This window comes from Colletes latitarsis, chromosome 13 (assembly GCF_051014445.1).
Source record: "Colletes latitarsis isolate SP2378_abdomen chromosome 13, iyColLati1, whole genome shotgun sequence".
In the NCBI taxonomy this organism is placed as follows: domain Eukaryota; kingdom Metazoa; phylum Arthropoda; class Insecta; order Hymenoptera; family Colletidae; genus Colletes; species Colletes latitarsis.
This window is the reverse complement of record NC_135146.1, coordinates 13,381,982-13,408,569: the sequence shown is the minus strand read 5'-3', so window position 1 is coordinate 13,408,569 and position 26,588 is coordinate 13,381,982. Positions and strand designations below refer to the sequence as shown.

General features: G+C 39.7%; 2 protein-coding genes across 2 annotated transcripts; one reads left to right on the top strand and one right to left on the bottom strand.

Annotated features, from left to right (window-relative positions):
- Positions 1-211: 211 nt before the first annotated feature.
- Ine (solute carrier family 6 member inebriated) lies at positions 212-16,845 on the bottom strand. Its single transcript, XM_076780941.1, has 12 exons — positions 16,584-16,845; positions 15,186-15,951; positions 11,319-11,509; positions 7,034-7,168; positions 6,435-6,660; positions 3,840-4,107; positions 3,543-3,771; positions 3,269-3,381; positions 3,066-3,206; positions 2,800-3,000; positions 2,540-2,716; positions 212-2,150 (listed from the first exon to the last, which is right to left on the bottom strand). Exons 2-12 carry the CDS (start codon positions 15,938-15,940, stop codon positions 1,977-1,979), a joined length of 2,610 nt encoding a protein of 869 aa, XP_076637056.1. The 5' UTR covers positions 15,941-15,951; positions 16,584-16,845; the 3' UTR covers positions 212-1,976.
- A 4,222-nt stretch (positions 16,846-21,067) lies between these two features.
- Positions 21,068-25,992, top strand: Cpr17 (cuticular protein 17). The gene is made up of 2 exons (XM_076780921.1): positions 21,068-21,203; positions 25,519-25,992. Exons 1-2 carry the CDS (start codon positions 21,192-21,194, stop codon positions 25,990-25,992), a joined length of 486 nt encoding a protein of 161 aa, XP_076637036.1. The 5' UTR covers positions 21,068-21,191.
- The last annotated feature ends 596 nt before the right edge of the window (positions 25,993-26,588 follow it).

Below are 26,588 nucleotides of genomic sequence, written 5' to 3'. Positions count from 1 at the left end.
ACGTATGGGGATTCGTTGTAGAGTAGTCTTCAACTTATATAAGTTCGATACGTCTATTAAGGTTTCCTCGTCAATTTTCTTTTGAAATATTATTTATAATAAATTCTCTAAACATTGCACGTTTATTTATACGTGTTTCAAACAGAGTTTAGATTACTCGAATAGTTTATTACGGAAGGACAAATGAATAAAGATATAAAGATCATTTTGTCGAAACCCTTTTATTCGTACATTTACAATATTATGTTTACAATTGTTAAAACGGGCTACAAAAATATATTTACAAACGACAGTGAGAATGTAATAATTTATTACAGGCTAATGTGCTTAACACGTTTCTATTACTGACAATTTGGTTTTGTACGGTGTTTTACTATTTTATAAATTTTATACGCGATGTATCACCTGCATTATAGTGTTCGGCCACCCCTGGGAAAAATTTTAATAAGGAATTCTAGAGGCCAAAATAAGACGAAAATTAAGGATACCAATTTGTTGATGGAGGCTTCGTTAAAAAGTTATTAACAATTAAATTCAAAATTTTCAAATCGTTTTGGAAAAATTACTTTCGGTTGCGGGGGTCAATTGCAATCATTTTTGGTGAATAGACTTACCCCCGAATTCCTTCCCAGTTTCGAGAAAAAAATTCAAGAAGGTGTGAAATTTTTCGATAAAATTAAAAAATTTCAAATCGTTCTGAAAAAATTATTTTCGGTTGCGGGGATCAATTACAATCATTTTTGGTCATTACACATACCCTCGAAATCCTTCGCACTTTCGAGAAAAAAATTCGAAAAGATGTGAAATTTTTCGATGGAAAAAAAAAATTTCAAATCGTTTTAAAAAAATTATTTTTAGTTGCAGGGGCCAATTACAATCATTTTTGGTCATTACACATACCCCCGAAATCCTACGTACTTTCGAGAAAAAAATTCGAGAAGGTGTGAAATAGTTCGAAAAATTAAAAAATTTCAAATCGTTTTAAAAAAATTATTTTTAGTTGCAGGGGTCAATTACAATAATTTTTGGTGAACAGACATACCCTCGAAATCTTGCGCATTTTCGAGAAAAAAATTTAATACGAGCGGAAGTTTAAACGTTAATAACTTTTTAACGAAGCCTCAATCAACAAATTGATATTTTTGATTTTCGTCTTATTTTGGCCTCTAGAATCCTCCATTAAAATTTTTTCCAGGTGAACACCCTGTAGATGTTCGCTTCATTAGGCGCGCAGCCACGTTGCATTTGACAAGCTTATGCAATAATTATTTGTTCTTTTTCCCTACGATCGCTACCATCGTTGCTACTTATTTAATAAACTGTATAAATGTGATAAAGTGTTAACATTTGTACTCGTTTCTACTTATCGTCGTCTCTATGATACAGCGATTGTTAATTGCAGTGCGTTAAACTAACTTTCTTCTACCTTCAACCTGTGCGGTTTACAGTATGATATAATATCAATTTCCACATCCGCTACGAGCGTTGTCGAGTCATACAGTGCTATTTTAATATTACGTAACCAGAGTTAATAGTAATAATAATAGAAAGGCACGTCGATTGTACACTGACTCACAGATTTATACAAATATTCATTTTATTAATACCTAAAATTGCACGTTGAAATTCGACGAAACAAGAAAATTAGAGATTCAGTTTAGTACAGAGTACAGTTGTTTGTGTTGTACCGCACCACCACAAGGCCTTTTAATTTCGATATGGAGTCGCAGAATCCTCGATCGGACACTTGGCATTAAAATAGGTCGAAATCACAAAGATAGACCGCTTATGTCATATTCCTACTTGCAAGAGTAACTGGAAAAAGGAAGACACGAGATGCTAGCGGGAAAACAAACGCTTGCAAGTGGGATTATGTTTGTCGTACGTTCAGACTTCACTCTAAACTTGCTATTACGTTAAAAATACGCTGTACGGGTAATGGTACGCGAGATTTAAATCTTGTTTGCTTCTCTAGATCATGTCTGAGGTTTAGGTAAAAGAATACTGGTGTTAAGTTGTATCGGGCTGTTTGTATCGTGTTGTAGCTCCTTGACAACCTCATCCTCGTAATTGTGTATAGGCTCGGTACAGTATTCTTGGCCGCAGGTCTTGCACGCCTCGAAATGCGGCTTAATGGCGTTTCGAAATTTCTGAAAGACAAAGTTGCACTTACGTTACGGACGGAACTACACAGCTTCGACATTTTGCATCTAAATATTAAATGAGTCGTTTATTTTGAAATTGGCGTAAGTCCATCTATGATTCGAATCGAAAAAATAAACTTTTTCATCGCTCCATTAACCAGCAAATTTTCGTGTTACAAAATCTGAATGATTTTAAATACATTAGTAACAAGTAGCTTCAGAATGAAACGATCATATAAAAATGTAACTGTTAAGGTAGCTAATTCGATATTTTTGGGAAAATGGACCTACGCCATTTTTAAAATAAATTTTAATTCATTAATAGAGAACTCCTGGTTCCAAGGGAGTGATAGATGATCGAATTTTTTAAAAATAGAGACACCGAGATATCGTACCTCCGAGCAAGTGTCACCGTTGGCTTTGACAAACTCGTAGATAGCGAAAGCAGGAATGCAAATGAGGGAGAGGGAAGATATTCCCCAGCCAATCGCCTCTGCCCACCATGGGTATTCGTACTCGCCATTGCGGTACGTCGGTGGTTCATAATCAATTAAGCTAAACACCCACACAGCCTGAAACAGTCAGAATGTACCGAAATTATTACGTAGAAAAACTTACGAAATATTTCCAATGAAATAAATAGATAGAAATTTACCATAATTAGTAGAGGTGCCGCGATGAGCCAACAAAACCGGAAGTATACGGACGGCACGCGACCAGTCATTTCTTTCACATTGTTGGACAATCGTCTCACACCGTAAAACCAGGATATCGCGATCACCTCGAAGAAAGCTAGAAACATGATCGATATCGAGGCAGCGTAATGATCGATCAATTGGAAGAAGTAAATGCCACCCTGTGAATAAGTAATCGTCGATAAAAATACGAGTAAGAGAGAGAAACAGCGAAGAGTTTGTTAACCTGTGTGATGTTGGGCAGACCGAACAGAAATGATATGGCGCATACTAAAAGGACCAACATTTCGTGGCAGACGAGATGACGTTTCACCCACCGAGGGAAACCATCTTGGATCGAAGTTACAACCACCTCCACTATTGCGAACTAAAATCATTGGAAGATAATTATAACCTGTATTAATTTATATTAACAAGTTCTCCACCTACCTGACTATTCAGAGAAAGGCAGACTAGCATAAAGAAAAATAACACGGCCCAGAGCTGCGATGCTGGCATCTTGGCTAGCGCTTGCGGGTAAACGACGAACACCAGGCCGGGTCCTTGAACGGAAATTATCATTTGTCTATAAAATTGCAGGATAAGTTAATCCGCCATTTATCGAAGTAACAAATATCTCGATATTAGGCTTCTCAGTGACGCTTCCTTCGATCTTATTCAGAGAGGAATTAAAATTGCTAAAGAATAATCCCCATTCACGTACCATCTGTCAGAACAGCCTCGACGGACATATTTTGCTCCACCGCGATGTTACCGATTGTCGCGAACGAGAATATTCCAACGAGCAGGCTGCTGAACGCGTTTATAAGCGAAACCGCAACGCTGTCCACTAGGATGGTGTTGTGGAACTTGTTGTAACTCGCGAAACATATCATCGAGCCGAATGCTATGCCGACGGAATTGAAGATTTGGGCCGCTGCATTGATCCAGACCTAACAATCAAACGAGAAAATAACTTTAGAGCGATCGATCTTTGAAAGTTTAACAAGTGACGTGTTACTTTTGCGTCGCTGAGAAGCTCCCAACGGGGATGAAAGAAGAATTGTAGACCCTTGTCAGCGCCTTCGAGGGTGAGGGATCGTGCTAGGAAGACGACGATTAAAAGAAACGGCAGAGTTGCAGTGATGTATCTGACTTGTGCTGACGATTTTATGGACTTCCAAACGGAGAAGTACACCAGGATCCAGGCAGTAATCAAACACGCGACGAGCTCCCATCTAAGTGCTCCTGATTCTTCGATTCCTTTGCTGATTTGAAGTACCTTGTTGCTAAATTATCAGAAACAATGCTTTACGAATAAAAGAAAAATAAAATCAAAATTTAATTTAACATTGTATCGCTTATGCTACTATTGGCTGTATCGTTTTTAAAATTATTTAAAGCTCGGAGAAATGTACGTCGATGAAAGCACGGGTGAAACTGTAGCGGGAAAGTATTACGAGAAAAAGTGTGACTGACATGGAGTTCAAGGAATGCTCGGAGTGGTTAAGTGGCGCTTATGTTTGTACGTACGCGAGGGCGAAGGCCCCTAAGTATGACAAGTGTGGAACGGAAAGGGTGCAGTTTGTTAGAGTCAATCAGAGAGTTCTGTTTGAGTCTGTCTAGACAGGACTTAGCAAGAAGAGAGAACGAGTGTTGAAGAGTTCAGAGAGCATGCAAAGCCTAGAGAGTCAAAATTAGAGTTATATACTGCAGCAGTAATCACGCAAACACCCTGCATACAAATTTAAATTCATTCTCAATTAAAGAAACTTCTTTAGGTGTGTAGCGTCAAAGTAAATGTCAAAATAAACATAGAAGATGGCATAAATTATAGTAGCTGGTATAGTCATTGGATAGGGGATGAAATGCCCTTTAAAATGAGCGTTTGTGAGAGTCGATAGCTCCATTAGTTCCGGAGATATGGCGATTTTAGTTTCAACTCGATGCGGTGGCTAGTTTCGGAGATATAAGGGTTCGAAGAGTTTGTTTACGTTGATGGTGCGCTCGCGCGAATCCATTGATCTCGCGTAGTAAACAGTGCGTAGTAAATTCTTGGAAATACTACGCCGGAACTAGGTCACGCGAGTCACGTACGCGGGGTAGGTTAGTACCACGCACGTGCGACAAGGAGGTCCGACGCGTCAGACGAAGACAGAGATAGTCGAATTAAGAAAAATACCACTTTACATAAATTACGATATCTCGAAAACGGAAAGTCCGATCGACAAAAACCAAAAACCAATTTCAAAGAGGAAGCTTCGCCGCTGCCAATGGTGGTGGAATTTTGAATAAAGCACTAGTAGTTTCGGAACTGCGCGCGTCTAAAGTTTTAGTATTTTTAATACGCGGTAGTAGTCTGCCGTAACATGGGAAACGCCATAAGAGAGCTTTTAAAAAATTACCCCTTTACATAAATTACGATATCTCGAAAACGAAAAGTCGGATCGACAAAAACCAAAAGCCATTTTAAAGAGGAGGGTTTACCGCTTCTAATAGTAGTTTAATTTTGAATAAAATTGTAGTAGTTTCGAAACTGCACGCGTCTAAAGTTTTAGTATTTTCAATACACATTGTTAGACTGTTCTAAGCACTGGAAAGTATACAGTATACTTATATTTAAAGTATACAACATTAATGGGGGATTCTAGAGGCTAAAATAAGACGAAAATCAAGAATACTAATTTGTTGATGGAGGCTTTGTTAAAAAGTTATTAACGTTTAAAGTTTCGTCCGTATTAAATTTTTTTCTCGAAAATGCGCAAGATTTTGGGGGTATGTCTGTTCACCAAAAATGATTGCAATTGACCCCCGCAACCGAAAATAATTTTTCCAAAACGATTTGAAATTTTTCAATTTCGCCGAAAAATTTCACATCTTTTCGAATTTTTTTCTCGAAAGTGCGAAGGATTTCGAGGGTATGTGTAATGACCAAAAATGATTGTAATTAATCCCCGCAACCGAAAATAATTTTTTCAGAACGATTTGAAATTTTTTAATTTTATCGAAAAAGTTCACACCTTCTTGAATTTTTTTCTCGAAACTGGGAAGGAATTCGGGGGTAAGTCTATTCACCAAAAATGATTGTAATTGACCCCCGCAACCGAAAATAATTTTTCCAGAACGATTTGAAATTTTTTAATTTAATTGTTAATAACTTTTTAATGAAGCTTCAGTCAAGAAATTGGTATTCTTGATTTTCGTCTTATTTGGTCTCTAGGAGTGGCCGAACACCCTAGATTTTCTACTTATATCGGAAGTTAACCAGGATTTGATACCAACTATTGTCCAGTTTTTTACAATAAAATACAAATAGTCCACCCGGTCAGATGATAGATCGTGGTAGCTTTATTGTTAAACAAACCAAAGAAAAGTTAGTAATGCGAGAAAGCAGACCCTCTTATCTACGTAGACACGTTAAAAAGTACATGAGTCAGCGCGCTTGGCGAGATTATTACGATAATAGAAGATTGCTACCCAAGAAGTTACATTTACTAGGAGGCTTCGTAATATTGGCCCACAGCAAATGAATCACGATACGAAGCAATTAAGAGATTGTATGATTCAAAAAGAAATCCTTGAAATGTGCTTGTTTTGTAATTATTATTATCTTTACTCGAAAAATTCTTCCGATGGCGTTCTGGATGCGTTCGGACGAGTTCGGTTGTCGATGAAACTGTAGGTGGGTAACCAGCAGGCTAACGTATTCCACGAGTGGTCGCAGTCGGACCAAGGTTGCTTTGCTCTGAACGCGGCAAAGAAATAATATATAGCGTATGCTATTATCACATTATGGTAGGTCGACATCAAAAACGATATTACCACCGATGACAAGCCAGCTCCTGTGCGAACAAATAAAATTAAATCACTTTCGTCTTCGGAGATACGCGATAAATTCTTGAAATGCTTGACCAAACACAAGGCGTTTGTTTTATCGATTGCAGCGTCGTAGGAAGTTCTTATTCAAACACAGTTTCGTAAATGGCTTTCCATATCAAAGTAATACATTAGACGAAATGTCTAGTCTGTTTAGATAAGATTAGGTATTCCATGACAATCGTTAGCAATCAAGATCTTGGAGATTCGGTTAAGTAATTTGTAGTATCTTTAGATTAAAAACTCCAAGTGCCCAACTTCTTTTCTCATTCCGAATTAATTTATTCTCCTAACGTTTGATCAAACATTTAAGAATTATTAAATGAAATATTCGTGTACCTTTGAACAAGGGACAGATTTGACCGAGTGCACCGATCGGTCCTCGTCGAGTGAATTGTCCAATACTAAGTTCCATGTACAATAACGGTACTCCACATACGATAAGTATTAAGAAGTAAGGTATCAAGAACACACCTGAAAATTTCAAACAAAGACATTATGTCTGATAAATTAAACAAGTCGAATTTATCCTTTAACCGATAAATATAAAAGTGAAATTATTTCGATTACAGAACGATCGTGGTTTGTTATTTTATTTCGAAACCTTTCCCCACACAATGAGCATCTCCTTTTAGCCTCTTCGTGCATAAGTGTACTTGTTCGATGAATAAAAACGTCGTTACTAAATCTGCCTGTAATATGGATTTATTAAAGGTTGCATTAAACTCGACTCGTACGTAATAGTACTCAACGTTAATCGTCATTCTGTGGGCAGTAACAAGGTCACTGGATGTAACTCTTTATTCGCAATAAACGATGATCACCGTCCCGTGGACTACGAGTTAATTTGGCAAGGAGCATTTAGTCCGATCAAATTGCAGAAATGTATTTTCCTTCTCTTACATATCGTAAATATATTCTTTCATTTAACTGTTATTACACATAGCGTTTTGCATCGGGTATCGGGAAGTTTCAAACGCGTCTTCTTATTTTGGCACGTAGAATCACCCTTTAAAGTTTTAAACAATCTCTATTCTTTTTCACACTCGACAAATGCATTTCTTCCCACGAACGTTACGTATTCCGTTTCTGTATCAACATGATCGTTTAGGAAACTGGTTATTATTTACACATTTCGCGTGGGTAAAACAGGAACTAACTTGTTCGATGCTGTTAAGGACATGATTTTACTTGCTATTATTGTAAGTACTACGAATATAGTAATAGTTGGATTTTCGTTTATCTTGCATCCATAAATATTTAAGCTCGCGATGGATTCGCTGCAGAAATTCGATCACGTTCCCCAGATACTGCGACGATTATTGTTTCCGGTTGTGACACTGAAATAATTCGTGCCGCGTCGGTGCACCTCACGCGTATGTAAATTAATTCTACGAATGACATACCGTGCTAGTCGAACAAATCAGACAGCATTCTCTGATTTGACTTCGTAATGCACGATATAACACGATTACCGAAATGATCATTTCGATGCATCCAGTATTCCATTAATGGTATCATCCGTGTTCTCTGTTTGCGACATCCTCTCCCAATTCTGTCCAACGATGGAATCAAGTCCAATACGAGCCTGTGTACTCGCGTCAACAGACGCAGTATGCAAAATTTATTTCGTCAGAGTGGACTAGCATTCGATAGTAAAATATCGACGTGTCGTTGACGAGAAAGGCGAGGAAATGATGAAATATCTCGAGGTATAGAAAGTTTTACGAGTTAGCCGATCAGATGAGCATTTGTTGCTGGTTGGTTATTAAAAAGAGCTCGCTAGCTTGTCGAAATCAGATCGTACCGCTCGGGTTTTCCGGTTGTACAATTTAACGAACGGTTGGTTGAAACGATACTCCACCGATTATTTCCACCGGTGTCATTGAAATCATTTACTATGGTTGCTGGTGTAGCTACGATCCGGCAAGGTCATGTATCAAGTTCCGCGAGCGGATTGCGCCACGTCCGGACTCTGTCGAGATGCTTTCAGACTTTGAAAATTACCAGCAACACGATACGCACTTGCGTTACGGCCCGGAGAATCGAGAGAGAACGTCTGCCCTTGTTCAAACTATACTATATATTTCCTAGAATGTCGCATAAAGGGGATGTGGTTGCGGCAAAATGGTCGCGCGACTCTCTGTCACGCGATGTACAAACTGTCTGTACTTTGGAATAATAATTCTGGAAATTATTGATCGCTCAAGTTCCTTCAAAAATATATTCGGAGGAAAAATGACAATTAGTCTTGAATAAAATAGTAAAACGATCGTCGATGTCCATATTTTTATACAGGGTGTTCAGCCACCCCTGGGAAATATTTTAATAAGAGATTCTAGAGGCCAAAATAAGACGAAAATCAAGAATACCAATTTCTTGATGGAGGCTTCGTTAAATAGTTATTAAAATTTAAAGTTTCGCCTGTACTGAATTTTTTTCTCGAAAATGCGCAGTATTTCGGGGGTATGTCTATTCACCAAAAATGATTGTACTTGTCCCCTGCAACTGAAAATAATTTTTATGAAACGATTTGAAATTTTTCTTTTTCGTCTAAAAATTTCAGTATCTACTCGAATTTTTTTCTCGAAAGTGGATAGGATTTCGGGGGTATGTGTAATGACCAAAAATGATTGTAATTAACCCCTGTAACTAAATATAATTTTTTTAGTATGATTTGAAATTTTTTAATTTCGTCTAAAAATTTCAGTATCTACTCGAATTTTTTTCTCGAAAGTAGGTAGGATTTCGTGGGTATGTCTAATGACCAAAAATGATTGTAATTAACCCCTGTAACTAAATATAATTTTTTTGAAACGATTTGAAATGTTTGAATTTAATTGTTAATACCTTTTTAACGAAGCCTCCATCAACAAATTGGTATTCTTGACTTTCGTCTTATTTTGGCCTTCAGAATCCTCCATTAAAATATTTCCCATTGGCCGAACACTCTGTATAGAAGTTTTTAATACTCGAAAGATTAATGTAGAATTTAATTTCAGTCGGTTAATCGTGCTGCAAAATTTGTTTAATTACCAACGAGGGTTATCGTGAGACTTTTATTATGTTTTTTAGTTATCGACTCTGTCATTTAAATTTGATAAAAAAGTCTCAGAGTCCAAGATCTTCTCGCGAACTGTTTTAACTCGAAAGCAATTTCTTTTGTTCAATCTAAATACTTAAAGAGGCGACTTTAATGCTTTAATTCGCTACGTTTTTCTGTCTTTGGTTACCTTCACCTAGTTTCTACCTATTCGCTAATGTCGCGTGCCTTTCTGTTAATTTTAAATACATCGTTTCCCGTTGTTTGCAATACGTTTCCATCATGATTGCCATTTCGTGAGTTAAGACGCTCTTCAGTAGAACCACGATTATCTAAAGTTCCACTACTAAGAACACGTGACTGTTGGCACGTTCTGTTATCAGAGCAAAACATGTACTCATAGAATAATCTATAATATTCCTTTCTTTGTTGCAAAATTCTATTACAACTATTCCTTCCTATGGTCCCTTGACACGTATTATTTAGGCAAATCGAAAGGGAGCTTCGATTGTTTTCTAATAATATTGAATAATATCATACGCGATAATTGTCATATTTTATAGAAATTAGTCCATCTTTCGCGTTAGCAGGTCACGGTGCAAAGGATAAACACGTACTTTTATCACAGGCACACTAATCGTGACAGGCGTATGTATGTCACAGCAGCAATCTAGCACGTACAAATTTGTTTTCAACGAACATATGTTAGAAGCGTTCTCGTAAAGGTATTCACGGCTGAAGCGCAATATATTCCCGTACGGTCACGGGTAATCTGTCGATCGTAAATGCGACACCCACGTAATAGAAAATGTTTTCATTCGTTTCGTTAATCGAGATTGCTTTGGCATGCATAAACCTTGAATTCGAGTTCAAAGGATTAATATACAGGGTGTTCGGCCATTCCTGGGAAAAATTTTAATGGCAGATTCTAGAGGCCAAAATAAGACGAAAATCAAGAATATCAATTTCTTGACTGAGCTCTCGTTAAAAAGTTATTAAATTTAAAATTTTCAAATCGTTCTGGAAAAATTATTTTCGATTACGGGGATCAATTACAATCATTTTTGGTCATTAGACATACTCTCGAAATCCTGCCCACTTTCGAGAAAAAAATTCGAGTAGACACTGAAATTTTTAGACGAAATTAAAAAATTTCAAATCATACTAAAAAAATTATATTTAGTTACAGGGGTTAATTACAATCATTTTTGGTCATTACACATACCCACGAAATCCTACCCACTTTCGAGAAAAAAATTCGAGTAGATACTGAAATTTTTAGACGAAAAAAAAAAATTTCAAATCGTTTCATAAAAATTATTTTCAGTTGCAGGGGACAAGTACAATCATTTTTGGTGAATAGACATACCCCCGAAATACTGCGCATTTTCGAGAAAAAAATTCAGTACAGGCGGAACTTTTTAACGAAGCCTTCATCAAGAAATAAGTATTCTTGATTTTCGTCCTATTTTGATCTCTGGAGTCTTTCATTAAAATTTTTGCTAGGGTTGGTCGAACACCCTGTATATAATGGTGTTAATAAATATGTTATGCAGGAGTATGCATTATACAGAAACTCACCACCGCCACTTTTGTAGCATAGATAAGGGAACCTCCAAACATTGCCCAGGCCGACAGAGTAACCGATACAAGCAAGGACAAATTGGACTTTGTTGGCCCAATGCGGTCGTCTAGGTTGCCTGTAATCCCCAAGGTCTTCTGCATCTGCATCGTCGAGGCTAGTACACACCGATAGATCGTCCTCGAATGATCTGAAACCGCATCAACGTAGATCGTTCATGAATACGTTCGTCAAATCGCGAATGAAAAATTCCAGATTTAGTGCAGATGCAGTGGAACCTCGATTATCCGGTGAAGTAATACTCGAGTAATTGCATTATTCGAAGTTAAACACTCGAGACGAAAGTTTAGCAATTTCTAGCTTCTCTCGTTTCCCAATCTTTGCTTATTCTTTAATAATTTATTCTCGCGTAGCGTTAACATTTGGACTCGCTTCATCGAACGATATAAAACGGTCGAGACGTACTCCACATAAATTAGATATTTAAAGAACGCTCGATTTACATAAGACACAGGATGAACAATATTATGCAAGTCGTTGCATATTTATCAACCAGTTGACATACGTTTTGCCTGTCGATTTGATCAACGACACGCCTTCTATCAAAAACTATTTGCATGCCACGCGAGACGTTTCTAGGAGAATGAAACCTCGAAAGATCGTTTCTCTATTGTTCGTTCGCGGTCCGAGAAATTTTTAAAACGTCGAATTCGAATTCGAAGGGTTGAGGCCACTTTTACGAATTGATTTTTTATCTTTGGACGGTTTGGTGTTTGCGAAATCTACCGACGAACCGGTTACCTTTAATCACCCGTACCTCGCGAAGCCAAGAATCCCGAAGCAACCCGAAGCTTATCTACGTGATTTATTGAAATCGTTAGGACGACGCGAAAAATTTACTGTGCCCAGTCTGGCTGATAAATGTTGCTGAGGAGAAGAGAAAATCGGGCCGTAAGTCGCCCTTATTATGATTAACGATCGTGGGAAACTAGGGGTACAAACGAAGCGACCAAGGACCTTGACACTCGGTATTATATAAGCAGCGGACCGAATGAAGAAGAATTTTTACGAGTTTATCGCGCGTACCATGGTTTGCGACACGGCAGATGCAAAAACGATGTCGCGCTATGACGGTGAGAGTTATGGCAATTGACGAAGCCAGATAATAAACACGGCGCACCTGTGTAAATTCCGAAATATTTCACAATGCGCGACGGCCACGCGTCCGCTAGGACAACAATAGTAAATTATTACCCATCGATGCGTTATTATTAAAGGAGGGTGTTAAGAAATGCCCATTTTTGGCGCCTGGAAATGAAACATTCATGCAGGGTCTTTTAGAGTGTCTCCCAAGAAACAAAAAATGTTCTTATCGTTTTTCCGAGAAACGATGGAAAAGTTGTCAAAAATATGTTCAAAGTATGAATATGATAATGGAACTTACGTATACAGGGTGTTCGGCCAACTCGGGGAAAAATTTTAATAGGAGATTCTGGAGGCCAAAACAAGACGAAAATCAAGAATATCAATTTGTTGATGGAGGCTTCGTTAAAAAGTTATTAACGTTTAAAGTTCCGCTCGTTCTGAATTTTTTTTTTGAAAATGCGCAGGATTTCGGGGGTATGTCTAATGACCAAAAATTATTGTAATCGACTTCTGTAACCGCAAATAATTTTTTTAGAACGATTTGAAATTTTTTAATTTCGTCTAAAAATTTCACACCTTCTTGAATTTTTTTCTCGAAACTGGGAAGGAATTCGGGGGTATGTCTATTCACCAAAATTGCTTATAATTGACCCCTGTAACTAAATATAATTTTTTTAAAACGATTTGAAATTTTTTTTTCCGTCGAAAAATTTCACATCTTTTCGAATTTTTTTCTCGAAAGTGCGAAGGATTTCGAGGGTATATGTAATGACCAAAAATGATTGTAATTGATCCCCGCAACCGAAAATAATTTTTTCAGAACGATTTGAAATTTTTTAATTTTATCGAAAAAGTTCACACCTTCTTGAATTTTTTTCTCGAAACTGGGAAGGAATTTGGGGGTATGTCTATTCACCAAAATTGCTTATAATTGACCCCTGTAACTAAATATAATTTTTTTAATATGATTTGAAATTTTTTAATTTCGTCGAAAAATTTTACACCTTCTCGAATTTTTTTCTCGAAACTGGGAAGGAATTCGGGAGTATGTCTATTCACCAAAAATTATTGTAATTGACCCCTGCAACCAAAAATAATTTTTCCAAAACGATTTGAAATTTTTAATTTTATCGAACTATTTCACACCTACTCGAATTTTTTTCTCTAAAGCGGATAGGATTTTGGGGGTATGTGTAATGACCAAAAATGATTGCAATTGACCCCCGCAACTGAAAATAATTTTTCCAAAACGATACGTAAGTTCCATTATCATCACATTTCACACTTTGAACGTATTTTTGACAACTTTCCCGCCGTTTCTCGGAAAAGTGATAAGGACACTTTTTGTTCCTTGGGAGACACTCTAAAAGATCCTGCATGAATTTTTCATTTCCAGGCGATGCCAAAAATGGGTATTTCTTAACACCCTTCTTTGGGGGATCTCGAGCGTTTTAAAATATTAGTAAAGCATTAGCAATCCCTTTGTCTTCTCGGATATCGATTATTTACAGGGGTAAAAATGTAGAATACTAATTCCTTATAAATGCAGGCGATTACGGTCGGTGATTAAACGACCCGTTCCACGCGGAATTCATTAACGCTACGTATAGGAACTTTGAATGTGGAGCAACGATTACGGTCCTTTAAACGGTCCCACTCCGATTTCAATGGAAGAAGCAGGGCAACTACAACAATATACCGCATGAACACCTACTTGTAACAAAAGTATGGTCTTACATTGTACACCTATTATCCACTTACGTCTCTGGGACAATACGCTGGAATTGCAGTCCCTGGATGACGAGACCACGCTTCGCAAGCAGTTCGGACCTACGCGGCATCTCTCACCGAAATTCTAACTTGGACTACCATAACAGTCGGATTTCCACTGTCACCGTGTTTTAAACAATCGCGAACAAGATGCTCCTACCAGTTTAACGACCGTCTACTCTAGTTGAGAAATTTCATTCCAACGCGTTCTCCGTTTAATTCTGATCGGCGTTAGGAACTGTTCCCGAGTTGCATTTAACGAGCGATCTGATCGGAAAGGACTCCAAGCCCGGTTTTTATGCAATACGATGACGAAACGAGCCGTTTCGCGCTTTCCTGTTGTTTGGTTTGCTCGTTAGACGGTATTCGCGAAGCATATGGCAAACGTGAAATCCGAACGTCGATCCTAGAATATATTCCAAGCATTGTACAGAACTCTATTAAAAAGAATCCGTTATCCAAATGCTCTACCGTCGGAATATTCTTCCATAATGGTTAAAACTAACTCTGATCAAACAGCAGTTGGAGGAACGAGATACAAATTAATTCATAAATTGGAAAGTACCGTAACATCTTGGTCTAGACTGGACGTCTGTCTGTCCAAACAACGATCAATCATTCTCAACTACCATCGCCTATTAGCCATCATCACCGAACAACGTCTCGATTAAAAAGCACCTAACGGTCGCGATAACGGGTATCTTATCTATCGGGATCTCCGGATTCTCGGGATTCTCCGGTCTGGTATCCACAGATAGGATTCTTCGGGCGTACAGCGATTGTGATCTTCGCTCGAGAGGAGAACGGGGCCCGAGGTAAGCTCGGGATCGAACCGGAAACCGCACGCAGAGGTTCCCCGGGCGAGGAGGAACCACGGGACATGATTGATAGCCCGGTCCTTTGGACGGGTCTCGTCGAAACGCGCACGTTAGGTAATGTGGCTCACTTACGGCGGCGGATGTACCATGTTAAGCAGCTCCGACGGCGATGTGGGAACTCTACGTATCGTGAGCTTCCGGCCGTCGGAAGAGCCCATGCCGATCGATGCTAGAGAACGTATAGAGACGGAATCGGGGAACGCCCGGACGTGAGGCTGCGCGTTCCCATCGGCGAAGACAATCGAGGCCCAGCTGGCCGCCGGAGGATGATACTGGTGATGCTGGTGGTCGTCCATCGTCGGGTTAGACCTGACGGATCGTACGCTCGAGCAACGGTACCGTCCGCTCTGCGAGTCGATTCCTCTATTGAATTTCAGCACGCCCTGCGGTGTCTCGCGACACGCTCCTCGCGGTTCCTGCTCCCTCGGTTTCAATTGTTGCAATCGATGGGACTTCTCGTGGATGCTGCTGCCGCTGCTGTCGTTGCGAGGGATGGTCTTCTTCAGGCCGTTGCAGGGCGCGATGGTGATCCTTCGAGATGGCTCTGGCGCGGAGAGCAGGCGACCTCGTTCCTCGGACGGGGAATCAGAGTCGGTGTCTTGGTGATGGTGCTGGTGGTGTCCCGACCCGGTCGCGTCGGGATCTACGTCGTCCGTCGCGTCCTCCTCCTCCGGCATCGTGCTCATCTTCCGCACGCAGCTGCTCTGCTTGCCGATCACGCTCTGGAGACGGCCGACGCTGTTGCCGTGCGGGCTCGTCTTGTCTGCGATCGTGTCGTTGCCGTTCGCGCCGTTCACGCTGCTCTTGCTGCCCGTGGCATTCATCATGGCATAGCGATCTACCGACAGAGAGAGACGGGACAACTGTCAGCGAACGACCACGCGGTAGAGGGGGAGAGAAAGAGAGAGAGAGACGAATTTACGCAGAATGCTTGCGCGAACTTCCGGTAATTCCGTTGACGCGAAGAACCGCGAAAGCATTCGCAGCCTCTGGCCACGAGATCCAGCACTAGCCTACGCGTTCTCCGCTGGAAAAATACCTCACGAGCGATAAATTTTATTCCCATCCGCTCTATCGAATAAATTGATACTTTTTACGACGATACTCTGTCATCGGTAATATCTTCAATTACCGTATAAATGTATTTACTCTTATCTGACAAAACAGCCGTTTGTAATATACGTGTAATAAAACAGCGCGAGGAGATAAAGTCATATCGAGCGTTGTATACGATCCGCCGTAGAATACCGGTTGAGGTAGCATTGACCAGTGACCTATAAAAACCGATGGTCTCATCGTTCGACGAAATTCAGATACGTAGGTACGCGTTGAATGAAAACATCGGTTCCCCGTCGAACGTAGACTTTTCCTTTTCGCGTGGGCGATAACTGCGTACGCGTTTGAAGATTTCTACGATCGCGTAACGAGTCGAAGATACGCGCCAAGATCACGTGTTAGCTAAGTACACACCTGTCAGATCGAAGAGGGCTCCGACCGGATCGATTGCATTCCAACGATGTCACTGAGATCCATCGATGTACCGTGGGCTGGTAATTGGGGCCCTACGACCGGACCACGTGTAATCCTCGCGTTTACGCGTAACGAACGTCGCGATTTACGTTTTGGAAAAACGCCACGAAAATCGGGAACGGCCGTAGCTGCGGCTGCACGCGATTGCGATACGTCGACGTCGCGTCGCGACGGCGTTGTGCACGCCGATTGCACGTCACCAGCCGTGACGCACACGCACGCCTATCGTGTTTTAGATCGACAGTGCCTTCTCGCGGTCCCAACGAATACTACTGATACGAGTATCGTTACGACTCAGACCTGGTGGGCCTCCTTCGGGAGGCCTCGTGCTTCCACAGACGAGCCATACGAGCGGACCTTTCACCCAATGTATTCTTTCGGCCCATCTTTATGGGACCTCGAGACCCCCTTACCATTTTCGTGTCACTCGCAACGTTACCAGCAGGTTGAAATTACAGAAATTTTTATTATTTCTCGACGGAATGAAAGCTGCACGGTCCATCGTTGGATTAATTTCATTAGAGCAATCAGTAAGATTATTTAACACTGGGTTTACGGTACGCGTTCAATTTGACGCATTCAGATTCTAAACTTAACGTTATAGGACTCATAAATATTATTTGTTAGCAATTTATGTTGAATTGAATTGGTGTAACGATATGGATGTATACTCTAATTAAAAGAAACAACTGCATTTCAATGCAACTGTCAACGTAGCGAATTATAATAAAAATATGCGCAATGAGTGTCCGTAAACCTAGTGTTAAAGATTTCAAGATTATTAAAATACCTAAGGATGTATCTCATTTATACGAATACCACAAATCTTCTATTTCTTCATTTAAATTGTAATACATCATTTATCGAACTCCTCATTCCATTTTCGCTTACTATGACCAATTGCCCGTACGTGAGCTCTTTCCTTCTCGCTTTTGCATCGCTGACGTCGCATACATTTATCGAAAGCAGGCCTGTATCTTGATTGAATCGTCAGTAAACGACAAAGGCCATCGTGACTGCCCTTGCACTTCTCGAAATCAGACGTGAACCCTTTCTAAAAGATTCGTTGACTTTCCACACGTGTTATATTATAATAATGCATGTTAGCTCCTGCAGATCATTCACCGGTATGAATGTGCATGCATGAGTTAGTCTGGCTTAGTCCCATGATGTTTCAGAACTGTAGACGCTAGTGACCAGGCGTCTGCGGTTCAGTGTGAATGCACTGGGAGGCACTCCTCCACTTTGGGAGGAGTGCCTCCCACCGGAAGTGGACTCTGTGGCAGGGGACTCTGTGTAGACTCACCAGAGTCCCCTGACAGACGTTTTAGAATGGTCACCGTGGGGTTTTAGCCGGTAGGAGTCCGGCACTACCCGCCAGGCCCTCCCCTCACCCTTTGGGCGGCCAAAGGGTGAAGGGAGGACCAGCGGGTGTCCATGAGGATTTCCCCACGTAAAAAACAAAAAAAAAAATAAAAATAAACTGTTTAAACCGATCCAAATCCAATTCCCAAAGTGACCAGAGCGATTTCTGAAATGTCGGTGACCTTGACCCACTTTCGAAATTGGGTCAAGGCCATCCGGACTCTCGAAGCGCTCGGAAATTTTCTAAAATTTCGAATGGCCTTGACCCACTTTCGAAATTGGGTCAAGGCCATCCGGATTCTCGAAGCGCCCCGGAAATTTTCTGAGATTCGAATGGCCTTGACCCACTTTCGAAATTGGGTCAAGGCCATCCGGATTTTCGAAGCGGCCAGAAATTTTCTGAGATTCGAATGGCCTTGACCTAATTTCGAAATTGGGTCAAGGCCATCCGGATTTTCGAGGCGGCCGGAAATTTTCTGAGATTCGAGTGGCCTTGACCCAATTTCGAAAGTGGGTCAAGGCCATTCGGATTTTCGAAGCGCCCGGAAATTTTCTAAAGTGCTGGTGGCCTTGACCCAGTTTTAAAACTAGGTCAAGGTCAAAACCGGATTTCTAAAGTGCCCAGAGAACATTTCTACAATGACGGTGGCCTTGAAATCGGGTTTTGACCTGTTTAAACTCTTAATTTCTATTTTTTTTTTTGTTCTTTTACGTGGGGAAATCCTCATGGACACCCGCAGGCCCTCCCTTCACCCTTTGGGCGCCCAAAGGGTGAGGGGAGGGCCTGGCGGGTAGTGCCGGACTCCTACCGGCTAAAACCCCACGGTGACCATTCTAAAACGTCTGACAGGGGACTTTATGATGTCTCAGTAAAGTCCCCCGCCTCGTTTTGCCTTTTGAAGCCTCCCCCAGTGGGAGGCACTCCTCCCAAAGTGCAGGAGTGCCTCCCATTCACACTGAACCGTAGACGCCTGGTCACTAGCGTCTACAGTCCTGAGACATCATTCACACACAACATGTACCATCCAGTTATATGCAATGTTTAATCGTGTGGGTGTAAGGCCACTTGGTAAGTTGCAGAACGAAATAATTGGACAGGATAATATAAAACACTCGTTGATACAACCAAATTCAATGTATTTTACAAACAATAACTATTAAGAATATCTTATGTACAACTAGTTTAATAAAATAGACTCGATTAAGTAACTAAGTTGGTGATAACGCGTATGATAGAAGAAGCTAGGGGGTGTACAAGGTGTGACCAAAGTAAGTCCAGAACAGAGTGGGTACGTTTGGGGAGGGTCGCTAGATCTGTAAGACATGATTTACAAGTAACTATTAAGAATATCTTATGTAGAACTAGTTTAATAAAATAGACTCGATTAAGTAACTAAGTTGTTGGTGACAACGCGTATGATAGGAGAAGCTAGGGGGTGTACAAGGTATGACCAAAGTAAGTCCAGAACAGAGTGGGTACGTTTGACATAATTTACAAGTACGAACGAGTCGTAAAAAGGGACACTGTTACATCGACTATCTTCTGCAATATAGAAAAGATTTAATTTTTAATTCGATTTTAATTTCAAGCTTTAGCCTGTGGGTGACCATAAAACAAGCACCCTGTTGCTGAGTATGGTATGGCAAATTATGATACTACGTAGGTCGGAAGATTCGAAATCGCTTGCTAGTGATGCGAGATTCAGCTGTGTTGAGATCAAGAAGGGGAAAGATTCACATTCGCCTCCTTTCTCGAATCCCCGATGCTGTACGAAGCGCCAGAACTCATATACAAGGTGGTTATGCATTAGTGTGTGTAAGTGGAGGGGCAGTTTCCTTTGGACACCGGTCTGAATTGCCTTTTTCAATCCCTCCCATAGTCAACTCACATGTATTTACGCATACAGCTGTCTGTCCATCGATACTAATTCAGTGAATAGTTTCTCGACTGATCGTCAACCATGAGAAGAGTACGCGAAAATCGCCTCCGAATTTTCAGGTTGGTATGTCAGATTGGGCCAGGAAAGTCCATAAGGTGAAAGGTCTACTCGTATATCTCGTCTGTGGTGCTTCTTCGCGGGGCCAATGCCCTTACCATTTTCTATGAACGTCCTATCAAACACTAGATCAACTGTGCAATTACAGCATCACGAGAGGCCACTATTTGCCTGCTTACGGAGATGTAAAATTGCACGATCGATTCGATGGGATCGAAAAAACGTTGGGTCGCGACAGGAATTTCTCTGAGGATCTTTGGAATGATTAAAAGCCATCGATCAGGAATGAATATTTAACCAGTTAACCGTGTTGAAAGTGCGAATTTCTGTGTGTCACAGAGTAAGTGTCTGTTAAAATATCGCATCAAAAAGATAGGTTTATTTTATAAAACTCATGACAAGAAATCCTGGCACTTCTCCATAACGAGTATACTCAAACACAGTTAACTGGTTAAGAGCAAACTGTACTCCTCGATCTTTGTAAAATCTTTCTACGCGCAACGACAAAGTATGTTGGTCGTGGCAATGACCCTTCGTGTGTTTCGGTAAAAAGAACGCGTTGATTCGTCCTAATGTATCAGTGACGGCTCGAAAGGTTAAATCTAAGGTTCCTTTATCGCGGAAAGAGACCAGGTTAAACTACGGTTGCCCGAAAATGGTCCCATCTCTGAAACTATCGAGATCATCGTCGGTCGTTGGTCTGGTCTCGCCGAAAAGGAGACTCCACTGCTATCCACATGGGAATTACGCAAGATCGGTGTTACGTAAATGAACGAGGTGCTCGTCCGGGACGAGAAAATCCGCGGTGTTGGTGAAATCGCGTTAAAAAGACGCGGTGCAGGGACACGAGCGAACAATCGCGTATCCTTGCTCCTCTTCTGTTTTTTCCGTTTTCGTTCTACGGGGGTGTGAATCGTTCGACGGTTAAATGTGCTCTAGAGGGAGACGCTGCTGTGCCGAAATACACTTTCTCGGGTTATGTAAAGGCTGGCAGCTGGCTTGTAGTCTCGCCGGTATAAAGGTCGGCTGTGCCCCCAACAGTCCAAGAGTTGCTCACGAACTTCACGCCGGCAATCATCGACAGAACACCGACGCTCTATATGTGACGTTGCCTTTTTACCTGACGCAGACACATCCACCGTTTACGTTTTATCGCAGAGCCCGCGTCTCTCATCGTTTCGGCAACATGCGAGTCCTGGTAAGTCTCTTCTTTCGCCTCTTCGCCTCTTCGAACTTCTAAATCTGCAAATAATCCAAGTATTCTTCAAACAATGCCACCCACTTGACCAATAATTCTATTTTGCAAAAGAAAATCATCGATCCTTGAATCTCTTTAAAAAAACAATAGCAACTCTATTAATATAGAAGAATGGAACGTCGAATACGTTTAAATGTCTAAAAATATCAATAATTCGATAGTAAAATTGTTATTTTGCGATATTCTAAGCTTACATTAGTTGTAAACAATATTGCAACACGTTCAAAATGTCGGTGGCAAAATATAGTTTCATTCGGTCAATTTAAGTTAGATTCTATTTCGTACCAGCTTCTCAGCGAGAAAGAAACATACATGAATATGCAAACGTTCTTGGGTAATTAATTTTCGACATAGTTGAGTTAGGTCAGTGCTTTCAACTTGCTGGAATTCGATTGCAACTTTAATTATCTCGACAATTATACAAATTTAGAACACTTGTAATGCAGTTTTCGCTTTTTTAAAGAGCATAGGAAATGTTTATATCGCATTTTTAACACACAAAATTATCACGAACTTTATACAGGTTCGGCCAACCATGGGAAAAATTTTAATGAGGGATTCTAAAGGCCAAAATAAGACGAAAATCAAGAATACCAATTTGTTGATGGAGGCTTCCTTAAAAAGTTATTAACGTTTAAAGTTCCGACCGTACTGAATTTTTTTCTAGAAAATGCGCAGGATTTCGGGGGTACGTCTATTCACCAAAAATGATTGTAATTGACCCTTACAGCTAACAATATTTTTTTCAGAACGATTTGAAATATTTTAATTTTGTCGAAAAATTACACACCTTCTCGAATTTTTTTCTCTAAAGAGGGTAGGATTTCGAGGGTATGTCTATTCACCAAAAATGATTGTAATTGACCCCCGGAACTGAAAATAATTTTTCCAAAACGATTCGAAATATTTTAATTTTGTCGAAAAATTACACACCTTCTCGAATTTTTTTCTAGAAAATGGGTAGGATTTCGAGGGTATGTCTATTCACAAAAAATTATTGCAATTGACCCCTGGAGACAAAAATAATTTTTCCAAAACGATTCGAAATATTTTAATTTTGTCGAAAAATTTCACACCTTCTCGAATTTTTTTCTAGAAAGTGAGTAGGATTTCGAGGGTATGTCTAATGACCAAAAATGATTGTAATTGACCCCCAGAACTAAAAATAATTTTTCCAAAACGATTTGAAATATTTTAATTTTGTCGAAAAATTACACACCTTCTCGAATTTTTTTCTAGAAAGTAGGTAGGATTTCGAGGGTATGTGTAATAACCAAAAATGATCGTAATTAACCCCTGTAACTAAATATAATTTTTCCAGGACGATTTGAAATTTTTTAATTTGATTGTTAATAACTTCTTAATGAGGCCTCAGTGAAGAAATTGGTATTCTTGATTTTCGTCTTATTTTGGCCTCCAGAATCCAGACGATATCGTTCTTTACGACTATGTAATTATAATTCTGTCTTAGTATCTCGTTTGTCTCCCGTCCGGAGCACTCGCCAGCCCTTTGTTTGACATTTAAAACGAAGGTTAACGAAAGGTAAAATTCAATCGTGGGATTAGTTTAATCTATGAAAACGAAGAATAAAGCAACGCGCGATCGTTCCAAGCACCGTCGACCAAGTTTCTGATAATTTACGTGTAACGGCCGGTAGAATCGTGTATCGTCCGTCCCTTTTACCGCTTACGATCGCAATGATTATTGTGACCTACCTACGAGCACATCTGTCTTGCCCTGACCTTTCACGGAGAAAGGTATCTCAACGGATTTACAGGACAAACATGACGAAGATTAAAGCATAGGTGTACCGGCTTTTATTTCTACACGCTCTAGCTACGCCTTAATCGAGGATAGAGAGATATTCTGACGGTCTCGACCTTTCTGAATCCCAGTTTCTCCGAACAAAGAACACTGAAGTTTAATTACCGATGAAGGAACAGTGGTTCGAGTGACAGGCGTCTACAGACTCGAGACACGAACACAAATTATAATTATCTCTATTGGGAACACGACGTCCTAAAAATTTTCCAAAATATCGCATTAGTCTTTCAGAAAAACTTGTAACATTTTATTCGAATCGCATTGATCAGTTCCGCGTTTCGAAACTTCGAGTGAAAGATTAGGGAAATAAAAATGTACAGTTGAAATTAATCTTCTCATTAGTCCGAGGAATAGAACATTCGGTAATAAGGCACACCTTTGATACATCTATTACCACTTAACACGCTGTACTACTTTAGATATTAATCACTCCGTTACATGTGTAGCTGCATGCACGAGCCTATTGACTTTCAAATTAAAACTATTGACTTACAAATTAGAAAGCGGACTATCTTCCAAGCTATAAAATATTCAAACATGTGTACATCAACACCTGTTAATCTTTTTTTTACCAAATTATTTCTATCAACTCTTAAACATTCTAGTTATTTATACTCTGTATAAACTGGATCTAAATATTTATGCTCTGCAGTGGTAAACAAGTACACTTAGATGTATGAATACACAGAAACGTAATACTTTTCTCTTTTTAATTGCTAGGAACGTAATTATTTTTGAACAGTATTTGCGATACGTTTGATCCCATCGCTACTACAGTTCATTGCTTCAGACACGTAATTTATGCTAGCAGGATAGTAACCTTCGTGCGGTACTTGTTCCATAGTCACTATACAGGGTGTTTCACGCAATTGGACAGAGTTCTACCTTTGGAAAAAGTCTTTTCCCCTCGAATTGCCGATTTTAATTGTAACACTCGACGAGGATAAAGCGTCAATCAAGGAACATAGAAATTGAAATAAATTTATTTCCAAGAGAAAGAATGCAACGAGAGAAATCCAAGTGTAAAGTACTTGTTCAAGGAATAGGCATTTCCGGAAATTTTTAACGTTAACTTTACGATTTAGTAAGGTCATAAACATGACACAGAAGCGTGAATATATTTATCGTTAAAAGATTAAGCGCCATAAAGGAAGAATCTTCTTCGAAACAAGAATGTTCATCAGAGATTATCTTTCCGGTGGATCAAATAAACCTATCAACTTTCCTCGAGTGCCCATGATGTAACATAGTAAGCTGCATCAATTACCGATACCAATAAGTAACGATAATTACAATAATCGAGCCTTTAACTACCAACTCAAACAGAAAGTGCCTTTCGAAACGTAAAGTTTCAAGACTGATCGCGCGTTACAACCATGCATCAACGAGGTGTTAGAAAATTTAATCGACTGTATAAATAAAATCGATAGACAGAGATTCGTGCCAGTGAAACAAATTTCTTTTTAAAAAAATGTTAAAAAAATGTTACGTCAAATGTTACATCGATCTACTCAATTTATACAGGGTGTTCGGCCAACCCTGGCGAAAAATTTTAATGGGAGATTCTAGAGGGTATGTCTATTCACCAAAAATGATTGTAATTAACCCCTGCAGGCAAAAATATTTTTTTTAGAACGATTTGAAATTTTTTAATTTCGTCGAAAAATTTCTCACCTTCTTGAATTTTTTTCTCGAAACTGGGAAGGAATTCGGGGGTATGTCTATTCACCAAAAATAATTGTAATTCACCCCTGCAGGCAAAAATATTTTTTTTAGAACGATTTGAAATTTTTTAATTTCGTCGAAAAATTTCTCACCTTCTTGAATTTTTTTCTCGAAACTGGGTAGGATTTCGGGGGTATGTCTATTCACCAAAAATAATTGTAATTAACCCCTGCAGGCAAAAATAGTTTTTTTAGAACGATTTGAAATTTTTTAATTTCGTCGAAAAATTTCTCACCTTCTTGAATTTTTTTCTCGAAACTGGGAAGGATTTCGGGGGTATGTCTATTCACCAAAAATTATTGTAATTGACCCTTGCAACTAAAAATAATTTTTCCAAAACGATTTGAAATTTTTTAATTTCGTCGAAAAATTTCTCACCTTCTTGAATTTTTTTCTCGAAACTGGGTAGGATTTCGAGAGTATGTCTAATGACCAAAAATTATTGTAATTGACCCCCGTAATCGCAAATAATTTTTCCAGAACGATTTGATATTTTTGAATTTAATTGTTACTAACTTTTTAACGAAGCCTTCATCGACAAATTGGTATTCTTGATTTTCGTCTTATTTTGGTCTCTAGAATCCCCCATTACTTACATAGTCGATAAAACGAATGCATAAAAGCCTCTAAAAAGATATTAAAATTTCACGTGAATGTTTATCGCTGTGAAGAGTGGGGTTTATTAATTTTGTCGTGTAATTTCAGGTGTTCCTCGCGCTCGTCGCGGCAGCTCTCTGTCAAGAATATTTCCGGCAGCCAGAAAAAATCCTGACCGAGAGCCGTGACTTGGGCGACAACCGTGGCCATTATTCGTTCAATTACGAAACGGAGGGCGGCATTGTTCAGAAAGAGACAGGAAGTCGCAAGTACGCGGGCACGCCATCGGAGACTCAACTGATTCAAGGATCTGTGCAGTACAATGCTCCGGATGGGACTCCTATCGCGATCAGCTGGACCGCCGACGAATTTGGTACTCAAGTAGCGGGCACCCACGTACCGACACCACCCCCGATACCACCCGCCATTCAGAGAGCCCTCGAATGGATCGCGAAGCAACCCTCGACCCCCGATCCGGAGGAAGCTGCCAAAGACTCGCCCAGTCAACAGAACTCTGTCCCAACGAGCAACAACCAGTTCAAATCTCTACGACCAAACCTACGGAACTCATCACGATTCTAGTATTAAGTAGTCCCTAAGATCAGCTAGTAGTCTGTAATGTAACTACGAATAAATTTGTATTTTTCTAGAAAATCCTGTCGACTCGAATCTTTATTACAATCTGTTGAAAAATATTCTCTCTCTGATGATTGATATTTCTGGCCCAACTGGCAACAACCAGTTCAAATCTCTACGACCAAACCTACGGAACTCATCACGATTCTAGTATTAAGTAGTCCCTAAGATCAGCTAGTAGTCTGTAATGTAACTACGAATAAATTTGTATTTTTCTAGAAAATCCTGTCGACTCGAATCTTTATTACAATCTGTTGAAAAATATTCTTTCTCTGATGGTTGATATTTTTGGCACAACGAGTAATATTTGTTATGAACTTATCGATAAATGTTAAGTAGATCGTGTCTTAGACGTAATTAATAGTTTAATTTCAATGTAAAACTGTAACGTTGCTCTTTGTACCAAAAATATTACTCGTTATTCAACTGCAGACGTTTAAATCGTTTTTATTTAGTTCTATTACTCTCTATCGATGATTATTATTTTTATTGTGATATATACTTACTGTATAATTCCGCAGTTGCTTCGATACAAAATCAGC

Excerpts from the sequence above, each read along its gene's own strand:
- Ine (XM_076780941.1), bottom strand. The coding sequence starts at position 15,940 with ATGATGAATGCCACGGGCAGCAAGAGCAGCGTGAACGGCGCGAACGGC. Across the intron at positions 11,510-15,185 it reads AACATGGTACATCCGCCGCC|ATCATTCGAGGACGATCTAT; the intron begins GTAAGTGAGCCA and ends ATGCGGTTTCAG. Across the intron at positions 3,382-3,542 it reads CGAGGCTGTTCTGACAGATG|GACCCGGCCTGGTGTTCGTC; the intron begins GTACGTGAATGG and ends TTTCCGTTCAAG.